The following is a 12,520-nucleotide window of genomic DNA, read 5'->3' on the forward strand; positions in this document are numbered from 1 at the left end:
CTGACCAACCTAATGGTCTTCTGCGATGGCATAACTGCATCAATGGACAAGGGAAGAGCCACTGATGTCATCTATCTGGACTTCAGTAAGGCCTTTGGCTCAGTAGCCCACAGCATCCTTCTCTCCAAATTGGAAATATGTGGATTTGATGGGTAGACTGTTCGATGGACAAGGAACTGATTTGCAAGATCACACCCAGAGGGTGGTGATTGATGGCATGATGTCCAGATGGAGAGTAGTGGCAATTGGTGTTCCACAGGGGTTAGTACTAGGACCAGTGTTCTTTAATGTCTACATCAGTGACTTTGACAGTGGAATTGAGTGCACCCTCAGCAAGTTTGTGGATGACACCAAGCTGTGGAGTACAGGTGACATGCCTGAGGGCTGTTGCCCAACAGACTTGAGCAGTGGATCCAGGAGAACCTCATGCGTACAGGAGAGACTAAAACATGGTGCGGTGTGTCCAGAGGAGGGCTATCAAAATGATCAAGGGATGGAACACCTTCCCTATGAATGTAGGCTGGGAGACCTGGGGCTGTTCAGCCTGGAGAGGAGAAGACTCCAGGGAGACCTGTAGGCAGTTGTTCAGTATTTAAAGGGGGGCTATAAGAAAGAAGGGGATGCACTCTTAAAGAGGGTCTGTTGTGAAAGGACAGGGGGAAATGATTTCAAACAAAAAGAGGGGAAATTTAGATTGGATATAAGGAAAAAGTTTCTTATGGTACAGGTAGTGTAGCACTGGAGCAGATTGCCTGGTGAGGTGGTGGATACCCCATCCCTGGAGAGATTCAAGGTCAGGCAGGACGGGGCACCCTCATCTAGCTGTGGGTGTCCTGGTTTATTGCAGGGGAGTTGAATGACCCTTAAAGGTCACTTCCAACTCTAAGGATTCTGTGGTTCTACAATCTCTGCAGGTGGAGATAGCACAGCCTGTAACTTGTTCCAAAATTCAGCCACTCTTGCTGGGCACTTTTTCCTTGTATCTACCTGGAATATGTCTTACTAAATCTTGTGTCCATTATCTCTTCTCTTTCTGCTTTGTGTCTCAAAGAGTTTGGCAGATGAGAGAATTGTAAGAAACCTCCATATAATCTTTTGTTGTGTGAATGACTTACAGCTTTGTGAGGACTTTGAGGCAAGGAATAGCAGCTTCAGTGCCACAGAAACGGAAGGTGCTTTACTACAGCAGTGGCCAAGTCTTACTGTCTTGACCAGCAGAAGTGGTGAGGGAACATCAACCTCTACTTTGACACTTGAACCTTTGCAGCATTTGGCTATTGTGGTGCCTCAGTAGTTTACGCAAGCCCAGCCAATTCCCAGGCCCTCCGGGACTCAGATTGGAGGAAGAGTGAGCAGTGCTTTAAGATGAGGCAATAAAATTCAAGCAGCATTTGTTAAATCAGACAAATGATTGCTGGCCTGCACTTAATATTTATCTAAGAAATTGATTAAGCACGGAGTTTTTGGGTTGATGAGTAAAGTTGATTAAACAAAGTGCCAGGGTCATAATATATGTTCTAAGAGTAATTTATCTTTACAGCAGAAATGCATTTGCTCAGCGCAAACATGTAGTTGAAATACATGGTAATTCCTTTACTCTGGTCTATACTCATTGTCTGGTTTTGGTTTTCTGTTTCGTTTCTTACAGCCCCAGCAGAGAGCTCTCCATAAACATTTCCAGCCTGTAAAGCTGCTGTCCTGCCACTTGATATGAAAATGAACTTTCCTTCATGAAAAAACCCATAATCAATGGCACTGCCAGAAGGTGACCTTGGAGGAGTGAAGACAAACTTGAAGTAAAATCAGCCCACTCGAGACGATGCATTCTGAGAAGATCTGGTTTGCTGTGGAGTAAAAATGTGGTGCAAAATATCCAGTGCTAATTTGTTCAAAATGGTCATTGACAGACCTTTAGCTGGAAAATTTCTTCCAGTTTTCATCACTGTGCATAACTTTGGGTTCCCTTTAGGGGACTGCCTATGCCCTTCACTAGAAGTCCTGTTTTAGCATGGCAACTACTGGATTCTTTTATTATGTATGCAGATGGCATGATGTTTTAGGAAAAACTTACAGGAACTCTCCAATCTCCGTGGATATGTTCACATTACTACACCCCTGATAGGAATGTAAAAGTCTTGTATGTGTTAGTTTTGCAGTCTAATAGTATTCCGTTAAACAATATCAGCACTTCATGCGTGCTTTCTGCACAGAATTAGCACAGTCCATATATATATATATATATAATGGTCTTTTCTAAATACTGAGGATATGTTTCAGTATTTGTGCTGAGACTGCATCCAAAGTGAAGTCCACTACTAGCATACCTTCACTGATTCACAGTACATTGTGTAGATAGATTTGCACATGGCAGAGGTGTGACTTACTTTGTGGAGACTTGCAGAACAGCTGTCACAGAGGTAGCCAAGAACAGGGTCAGCTGAGGACACTGTGTCTGTTCTCCCTCCCCTCCAGCAGATATCAGAGGCTCTCGTTCCTGGTATGCCAATGTGTTTTCTTACTCAGTGAGGGAGAGGAAAGGGAGAGCACCCTTCTCAGAGGTGAGTTGGACAAAGGGTTTGGTCTACACTAGAAGCAGAACAAACTGGAGGGATTCAGGTTCTTTATGCTGGCCGCTATTTATGTTTCGGGCAGAACTTGGGAATCACAGTCCAAACCAAACTCTGAAAAAGGTAATGTGTAAGACTATACTTCTAAGGAGCAAGACACTCCCTCCGAAGTGGGCAGACTTCTTTGTTAACTTTTTCCACTTTCTATCCAAGAGCATATTTTGGTAGGAAACAGGAATAAGCAAACGGTTCTAATAAGCCTTTCAATATACTGTAGCAGGCTCAAGACTGTTGCATTCAATCTGAGCATTGTTTTTTGTTCAGTCTCTGAATGGCTGGCCTCATCACTGGCTCTATCACAGCTGGCTGTGGTACTGTTTTTTTCCACAGGGATTTAGTGGAATTAATGTCTGTCCCTAACATCAGGACCTTCTTGACACACTCTTTGTAATGAACTGATGCCATCAACATGCTAAGGGGACTTATCTATTTGTTCCTTATTTCTTTAAAATCAAAGTTAGCTTTTTGTATGTTTAAAAACTGTCATTCTCTCCAACCTAATAGGCAGATACCGTATAGTTGCTATTGGTGTATATGCCAAACTGTGGGTGAAGTGCCATACCGGTGTGAAGATGCAGCGGCGGAGAGAAGGCACAATTGCATCAAGGTAAAGGCACCTTTTTAGAGCACATTCCTGTGTCGAGAGACTTAAAAACTATTGTACAGTTCATTGCTAGAGAATTCAGCGTCAGCCTGCGAGGGTGCCTGTAGAATCGACAGATAAATACATTTAGGGTGTAATTTTTTCAGATGAGTGCAGGATTAGCTGACAGCTCTCCACCCATCTCAGATTCAGCATGTTGAAATACTTCTTTTCATTCAAAGGAAATTGATGGCCAAGATTTTCAGAAGTTGCTAGTGATTTCTAGCAGTTTGGGTCTTTCCATGGGTTTTCAAGTGGATCTCCCGGATAGTGTGAAGCAGTAAGCTTTAGATTCTCCTTCTGAAAATCCTGGCCCCTAATTTTAAATTTATTGGTGTACAAGTTCTCATTATGAGGTAAGAATCTTTGCCAACGGCAGCATTTGCACTTTGTAGAGCTTTTCATAGCATTGCAGGTTGGAATCTGATCCCTATTGAGAGAAGTGGCTGAGCACCTCACAGAATTCCATTATAAGCTCCAGTAAATTTTACAGCTCTTTCTGTTACAGATTTTAAGAATGCACTTTGGCAACTGACACCAATTTTGTGTTGGTACAGCAATTAAAAAAGCCAACAAAAACCCAACTTGGATATCAGTGATTTTCAAAAGGATTTTCTAAAAGCTATTTTTCTGCAGTAGAAATTCTCTTATTCTACTATCCAACGAAAAATTCTGGCGTAATTTGAATGATAAAAGAAGAGTTTATCAGAGAGTATTATCTTAAAAGGGCGTATGAGAAAAACATGAGCCAGGCAAAGAGCTGCTAGAAGCATTTTTGTAGCAGTGCTGGTTTTGAACATCTTCCAGTAAATGGTCATGAATTTAGATGTGTGCACTTCTCCCATTAAATCAGTTTGTTTTCAAAGCTTCCCAGGATTCTAGCTATGGTGATCTAGAAAACCAGTGTTACGGGCCCTGAGAAATGTGAAAGTAAATCCAGACCTTCGTGTAGCCAAACTCAGTGAGAGCTCTGCTGTAGGTGCCCATGGACCAAGCTCATTTGGCAGCAGTGTAGGTCTCCATCCTACAGACAGCCCGTGCATGTGGAGGACTAAGCATAAGCAAGAATAGTTCCCTTGTGCCCCGTGACACTCCTCACATGTGTAACTGTCTGCAGGAGCCATATGGAAATCACTGTACTTTTTGGCTTGTATTTAACTATTCGTCGTGTTTGGATGTTTTTAATCACTGTTATTCTCCCAAAGTAGGCCATGCTTCCTCAGGGATATTTATGAAATTGTTCTGCAGCTACTGAACAACTATCTGGATCCCAGCGTATTCTTCCGAAAACTTTTTAATATAAATAATCATGTGGGGGAGATTTTTTTTTGTTATTGTGAATGGGGGCAGGTACTGTATTCTCGGAAAGGCTCTTGAGTGCAGACAATCAAGTCTATTGCATTTTTTATGCTGAACACCTTATTAAGAGCGGACACATCCGCTTTTGCCTGGGTCGCAAGAACAGCTCTGTGGAAACAATGCTTTATCTCCAGTCAATAAATCATTTATGTCTAGAGTGCCAAAGACCAAGTCAACATGAAAGGGAGTGAATAAGTTATTCCGGCAAAGGAAGTGAATTTAAATATGCTCAGAGCCATTAGTTCTGTGCAAAAGAGTAGAAGACGAATGCTGTTTTAATAAAAGAGCAATTATCAGCCCTGTGGAGCTGGATATACTCACAAAGCCCAGTGCTACCATTGCATTGATCACTGCTCACAGCTCTGAGATGATGGAGCAGCGAGCATCCCTGTGCAGCACCCGGCTGCTGCTCTCTGGGCAGGGCCACGGAGAGACTCAGCCATCCTCAGTGCTTCAAATTATGCCAAGGGCAACATAAGAAAACTGAAGGAACTGCTCACCTCAGAAAACATGTTGTGAATGAAAACATCTTTTGCATTGGTTTAGTCCTTGCTTTTTTTCATCTGCATGGCTTTCTTTGCTTGAATTCCCCATCACTTATTCTCTTAGGGAGAACACAGCTCTCCAAGAGGGGAGAATGCAAGAGCCCTGCAAGCCCCTTAGCCTTGCTGGTCTGCCTGTGTTGTGCTGCAGCAATGGGCTCCTTCCTGGCTGGCTGCTTCTCAGCCGCCAGACTGAAAGCAGCTGCAGTGTCATTAAGGAAATCAAACCATTATTAATGACAAAAATCTTTGTTTGTTTTGTTCCCCATTTTCAGAAGACCCCAGGCCAGGCCCCCAGCAGACCTACAACAGACTGTTCCATCCTTCTCCTGAGATGTGTTGGTTAATGCCAGCTGTGGGGCCAGTCCTGAGGGATTTTGTGCTATAGCCAAAAGCAGCCTCCCTCCACCCTCCACCAAGCCACGAGATCTCAATTATTCAAAACTGTTTCAGGCAAGCAGAGTAAAATCCTGCAGTTTTCACCCCCGTCCCCTTTTAACTCTCTGCAGTCTGAATCTCCTTTGAAGAGCCCTGCTGTAAGGCTGTGTTGATTGACCCGGGTATATGTAAACTGGACAGTAAGATTTTAATTTAAAAAGTCCTCTGCTATTATAACAATTGATGACTGGGGGGAAGTATTGCCAGCATTACCTGCAGCTTCCTATGGTAAAATGCAAGTGAGCCATCTGGAGTGCAGAAATGCCACCAACGTAATGTATGAGCGATTAGGCAGGCTTGTGAGTTTAAATCAGCAAGTCAACAAAGCAGATGTTTGATGTGGGAAGCCAAAAAATGTATGGGAGGTCAGCGGCCAGTAGGCTAGGGCTAGTAAGACCAAACCCATTCTGCATCCTCATAAACAGTCATAGTGAGTCTGATGTTGGGTACAGCATGGTGGTTACTCACTGAACATGTGAAAACCAACAGATATTCTTGTTTTGTATTTGAAAGCAGTAGAATAGGGGAGTCAAATTTCACAGTAAAATAGAATTCCTCCTACTCCATCGGAAATGATGGGTAATGTTAAGCAGCAACCATCCAAACATAATCTTAAATTCACACAACCAGATATGTGAGTGTAGGAAAACTTAGGCGTAAGATTTTTCAGAACTTAAAAGCATTAAAAAAAGCTTTAAATTACACAAAACCAAACCAAACCCCAAACTAATAATTAAAAAGCACGAGTGACCTGACACAGAAAACTATAGGCTCATTAGCTTCCTATTAGTCCGGGGTAAAAGCATAGAAAGGTTGATATGAAGCAATCATTAAAGCGATTAAAAAATTGATAAACCCCTCCAAATGATTGTTATAGAAATGTATTGTGTCAAATGAATTTGTTATCATTTTTTGTGATATCAAAGGCTTGTTGATAAAAGAGGCTCTGCTGACATACTATCCTTAGCCTCCTATAGATCATTTGATTCTGATAAAGAATAAAAAAGCACAGTGCAGCATCAGTATAGACCACGCTAAGTGGATTAAAACTTATTAGTTGCTAGCTCACAAGAAATGGTTACAAATATGACATTATCATCAGTGAGAGTATTTCTAATGAGCTTCTTCCAAGGTATGTTCTGTTACCAGTATTCTTCCCAGAGATACAGAAAATTACTGTTGGAGCATTTACAGGTGACAAAGCCAGGTGTGCCATGAAATGGTGATGAACCTGGCGTGCTGCAAGTGCAGAAGCCGAAGTGAGGAGAGGAGCCTCCTTGGGGGCTTGGGAATGTGACTGGAGTTGGGTGACTATGAAGGTCAACATCATCCACTCAACGTCAGCCCCCAAGAGCTCAGAGTCATCTCTGAGGAGGACCATCAGTAGGACTTGGAGGATGTCTAGCATCTGGCAACAGTGATGTTACGGAGCCATTTGTGCCCATCTTTCATATATTGACAACTTGGAAAGATTATTTTCTACAGCTCCCAGTGTCATTCAAGGGCAGGAAAACAGCTCTTATTATAGTGCTAGACTAATGAAGCTCAAGCTATTAATTTATCAGAGATGATGTGAAGAGATGACTCAATTTGCCTGCAATCACAACCTCTACCTGTGCAGGAAGTGCTGGCTGAGGGCAGGTAGTGCTTTCATTCAGAGGAAAAGGGAATGATGTGCTCTACTGGCTGGAAACAGATTTCAGGCTAGAAATTAAGCACAAATGCTCAACAGGAAGAATAATTACCCATAGAGACAACTTACTTGGTTATCTGGCACATTCCCCTTCATGTAAGGTCTTTAAGTATATGCAGAGCTTTTTTCTAAGTCAATAAGCTCTACCTCAAATGGAAATGTAGGCTCCGTTCTGCAGTCCCTGGATGAAGCAGTAAGATGTGTGCTGTGTAAGAGCTCAGCCTGGATCATCACTAGATCATCCGATGCAAAGTTCTGAATTGAAATGTCATGAATTTTAAATACAAAGGGAAAGCAGGCCCACCTGTATCCATTGCTGTCACACAATATTGCCTTAGAGAGCTGTGAACTGACTTGTAACTGGTGGGGGCTGCAGTAGGTCTCCTTATATTTACAAGGCTCTTCTGCATGTGATTAAAGAAGGGAACTGGACAAGGAAGGACAACAAAAGCTGCTGCCCATACAGAATTAGTGTGTTGTCGTTCGGTAGTAACAGCCTGGGATAAAGTCCTGCACCCACATGACCCGTGTGAGCATGCAGTGAGAGCCACTTGGTCAAGGAGGCACCATTTTGTTGGCATGAAACAGGTTTTATGCCCAACAGCTAGCAGAGGAGCTGAAGTGCTGACTGAGAATTACACTGTGTTGCTTTGCAGTTGAACAAGGTACGAAGCAAACTGTTCTTGCTGTCCCAATGAGCCCCTCCACAGCTGGTGAATGAAGCTCTCTATGTGAAATGAGTTCAGTGGGATGACCCAGAGCAGTGAGCACTGCGAACCTTATTGCAGGTGGCTGCTTTGAATATTGTACCTTCAAAATAAGCAGGAGTGCTCGGCTTCTTATCCAGGTCTCATGAAGCTGCTGCTCTTAGATACAAGGCAAGCACAAAGCTATGAGCCACCTTTCAGAGTTCTTTGTTGTGCTGTGGAAAATGGCACAAAATAGGATGTGTATTTTAGAGGGTAAACAGTTCATGCAGGCAAAAGAAACCACAAAAGCAATACTTACTGCAAATTGGTATTGAATCAATATCAAGAAGCTGGAACAAAAAGGGACATAGCTAAGAAGATAAAGATCTTTGGGGATTCTTGCTCTAATCCAGTGTGAAATCCTAAGAAAATGAGTCTGGCGTAGATTTATTGTTCAGAGAACATTGGTCAATACCAGCTGCAGTCAGGTACATTTGCGGGGTTGCTGGCTTGTGTGCCAGCAGTGGAGCAATCCTATGATGGCTGCACAAGGGCTGCCTCATCCCTACAAGTAAGAGTTCAGCATTGTTGTAACACAGGCTTAGTCAGAATGAGATGAAAAGCTCCTTTCTGCTTTTAATTCCAAGTATATCTAAATACCTTTTCAGAAAAAGAAAAAAAAAATCCCATGTAACTGTTGTTATATCTGTAATCGCATTACTTCTATTAGGCACTTGCCTAGAATTCATCTATTGAATATCATGGTACCAAATTAAATAGTGACATACAGATTTATTCTTTTTAAAGCAGGGAAACCAATATTGCAGCCCAACTGCATGTAAGCCACAAAAAGGTGTGCAGAGAAAAAAACAATCTGCCCGCGGGATGCTCATCGTTCACCCTGCTAAGCTCAGCTCCAGTGATGGAGAGAAAGAAGTGGGCCATGCGGGGCACCCAGAGCCCTGCACCAGGCTGTCCTGGGGCCGTGGCAGGAGATGGACAGACAGACAGACCACCCTTGCATACTTAGGGCCAGGGAAATTTATTGCTGTTGGTGGTCACTGCTGAGTGCTAGGCTTCCCCTAAGTAACGGTGAATTGCATGGTGCAAGATGCTGGAAATGTGAGTTGCTGAAGTCATAGAATCAAAGTGACTGAGGATGGAAAGAACCATTAAATAACAACAGATCATCCAGTCGAACCCCTGCCTTGAGCTGGGCCATCTTGTACTTGGACTGGGATGCATTTGGCTTTGTCTTCAGGTTCTTCTGGGGGCTCCAGGTATATGGACCTGCCTCATGGTTGTTATTCCTTGCTCACATCTGAGCATGGATAAGACAACAGTGACACCCACCCATGATCATTGTGTCGGCCACCGTTTGGCTCCTTCATTTCAGGGAGCTGAATTTAATTTTAGCTGAGCCAGTCTTTGAAGAGAGCTGAAAATTCACGGTTGGAATTGTAGCATCACCTCCAAAGGCTGCCCCAGATCTGTGGCCCATAAAAAGAACCAAACAGCCCTGACCGCTGGGGATGGACAGGAGCTGAGGGAACCCGAGCCACCTTTAGGCTCATTTCTGAGCTATGTGCACAAGGAAAATTCCCCTGGAACCTCCTTTTAATGTTAACTTGGTTGAAAATCCGGTAGGATGGCAGCACTCAAATGGTTAAAATGTGACACGCTGTTATTCGCAGTCCTCTATGAGAGCATTTTAGAGATGAAGCCAAGCGAGGTGGCATAACAACAAAGTGTGCCTTTCTGTTGGATGTGCACTGCTCTTCCCCAGGCATCCAAGGTGTTCCTTGTACAGCAGTGCTTTTCTTCCCAGAACTGAAATTATCATGCAATCTAATTTTTAGTACACAAAGTGGCCATCGCTGTTAATTCCACCCGACCGTTTTTGTATTTCTGCTTTAATTCCTTCTGTTTTCAAAAATCAATGAGAAATAAAACCTGGGTGGGAGGGAAGAATTCTAATAAATGATGAAATTAAAATCAATATCAAGTTTTTGGTATCTTCGGGCATGATCTCTGGAAGCTTTGGATATCTGCTTTATCATTTTGTATATTGGACGATTTTGTACTCCGCATCGTTGGACTTCATTTGTGCATGGCAATGTATTAAAACATGGAGTTTTTATTATAGAGTAAAAGGGTTTTGTCTGATTTAAGCAAGTTCGGGGCTTGACCCATCGCCTGTCACGGACTCATGGAGCTCCAGCACAGGATGTGAGGAGTTTGCTGCCTGGCACTGTGGGTGTCATGGAATGCAACGCACTTGTAGGTGCAGCAGGACATCTCAGAGAATCATTAAGGCTGGAAAAAACCTCTAAGGTCATCTAGTCCAACAATCAACCCATCCCCACAGATCCCACTAATCCATGTCCCTTAGTGCCACAGATACCCTTGAACACCTCCAAGGACGGTGACTCCACCATTCCCTGGGCAGCCTGTTCCAATGCATTACTACTTTTGTGGCAATCTTGTGTTCCAGACCCTTCACAGCTTCATTGCCCTTCTTCAGACATATTCCAAGGCCTCAACAAATCTCCTACGGGGTCCAGAACACGAAAGAAGCAGGTACTGGGTGGGGTGCACATCGTCCCATCTCCAACCCACCCCCGGTTATTCCCTGAATAGATCAGCACTGGGGGCACAGCAGCAATGTACAAGTCGATGGCTGAAGTAGTTCCATAAGCTCTAATACTGAAATTCCAGCGTGGTTCTGTGTTCTCCCATGTTGGTGTGCTTTTGTTGTTGTTTTCAGCCATACCCACGGGTGTTCTTTTATTTGTAAGGTAGAGATTGATGAGATATTTTGGTCAAACAGAAAATACTGGGCTTAACACAAAATAATAGAATGAAATTACATAGCGTGCAATGTAACTGACAAAGTCGGGATAAATTGTCATCTAAAAAAAGAGAATTCATGCTTTTTATTGTAACATCTTGTGATTGGGCTGCAATTTACTAAATTCTGTTTACATCTTTAAAAAGCTTTCTACTCCATAAACTTTGTTAGTGAGAAGAATATGTTAGCAGAGAAAGCTCCATTTTAGCACTAATCTGTACACATTGCATCTTGGGCTGAAGGAAATGAGAAGAATCAGAGACTCAGAGAATGGCTTAGGTTGGAAGGGACCTTAAAGACCATTGAGTTCCAGCCCCCTGCCACAGGTAGAGCTGCCACCCATCAGACCAGGCTGCCCTGTGCTAAAGTGGAGCAAAGCCGCGTCGTGGTAGCCAATGCTTCCAGTCTGTAGTGAAGCGCAGGAGACATCAGTGAAGCTCCCAGTCCCAACCCTGACATGCTGCATGTGAAAGAACAAGGTCCTTTGTTTCTTATCCCACCTCCTGACCTGTAACGTGAAATGGGAACTGTGCTGAGCTGCCACTGCTAAACCTTGAGACCGAACAGAGAAATTACGACTCTGCCAAGACGCTGCTGCTTCAGAGCTTGTGCTGCAAGAGGGATCGATCTGAACAGGCAACTTGGTGCAGATGTCAAGAAAGAAGCTGCTGCTGTTAGTCCTGGCATTCAGCTCTTGCCGCATCATGCTTGACCTGTCGGGGTCTCAGCACATTTTGATGCTTCCAAAGCCCCTCCGTGGGTGAGGTTTCTGGATTTGTCTAAGGTTGGTTCCTCCTTCACCTCATTTGTGCCATTGCCCTGTCACTGCCTTCTTGCTTTTCTGCATCTAATGGCAGTCCTTGCCTTCCACTGCTGTTAACATCAAGTGGGAAATGCACCGAAGTACTGCATGTGAGAAACATGCTTTCAAGGAAAGCTGTTTTGCATTAACTAAATGGCACCAAGAGCTTAGGAGGGGACAGAAGGGAGTCAAATTGCTGCAGCGATATCCTGGGGCAACAAGGGGATCAGTCTCCTCCTCGCCCCCCATATTGCAGTGATGGGCTGAAACAGCACATAGATAGTAAGATTCAGGCTGAATATTTCACTGCTTTCCAGGGATGGGGTCACTGCCACAGTGGGACGGGCCACCTGCAGGAATGGAGAACTTCAGCCCCTGGGAGAGGCAGATGCTGCACTGAGCACACTACAGAGATTTCTTTATCACTGACTTTTCTGTAGGTACAACTTGACCAGGAAGCAAAGAGTTAACTTTGTTAATTATCATTACTTTGCATTTCAGCTGGAACTGAATTTAGCTCTTCTTTTTTTACCTCTTGGAGGTAGAAACCTACCAATATGTAGCGATGAGTAATTCCAGACATGCTCTGGCTCATTTAAGTCAATGCATCAGGCTGTCAGCTCAGGAACTGGGGCACATCCACAGCTCTTGCTGTTCTGTGGGGTCAGCTGCTCCCTCCAGTATGACTGCACTGGGATGGCTTCCATCTCGACATGAGAAGAGCTGACTAACACTGAGAACAGAGGCACAACCTCCACATCAGCAAAGGTTTTGAGGATGCAGCTGGACAGGGTGCCAGACATGGAATCATAGAACCATGGAATCATTAAGATTGGAAAGAAAAGACCACTAAGATCATCTAGTCCAGCCATCAGC

General features: G+C 43.7%; 1 protein-coding gene across 1 annotated transcript in view; it reads left to right on the top strand.

Moving 5' to 3' along the window:
• The window catches only part of SAMD12 (sterile alpha motif domain containing 12), a 162,906-nt gene extending 154,249 nt beyond the window's left edge, over positions 1-8,657 (top strand). Inside the window, exon 5 of the mRNA XM_072328068.1 lies at positions 1,649-8,657. Coding sequence (XP_072184169.1) covers positions 1,649-1,671 — 23 coding nt within the window. The 3' untranslated portion in view covers positions 1,672-8,657. The remainder of the gene's footprint in view (positions 1-1,648) is intronic.
• The last annotated feature ends 3,863 nt before the right edge of the window (positions 8,658-12,520 follow it).

The sequence above is a fragment of the Excalfactoria chinensis genome, chromosome 2 (genome assembly GCF_039878825.1).
Source record: "Excalfactoria chinensis isolate bCotChi1 chromosome 2, bCotChi1.hap2, whole genome shotgun sequence".
Lineage (NCBI taxonomy): Eukaryota > Metazoa > Chordata > Aves > Galliformes > Phasianidae > Excalfactoria > Excalfactoria chinensis.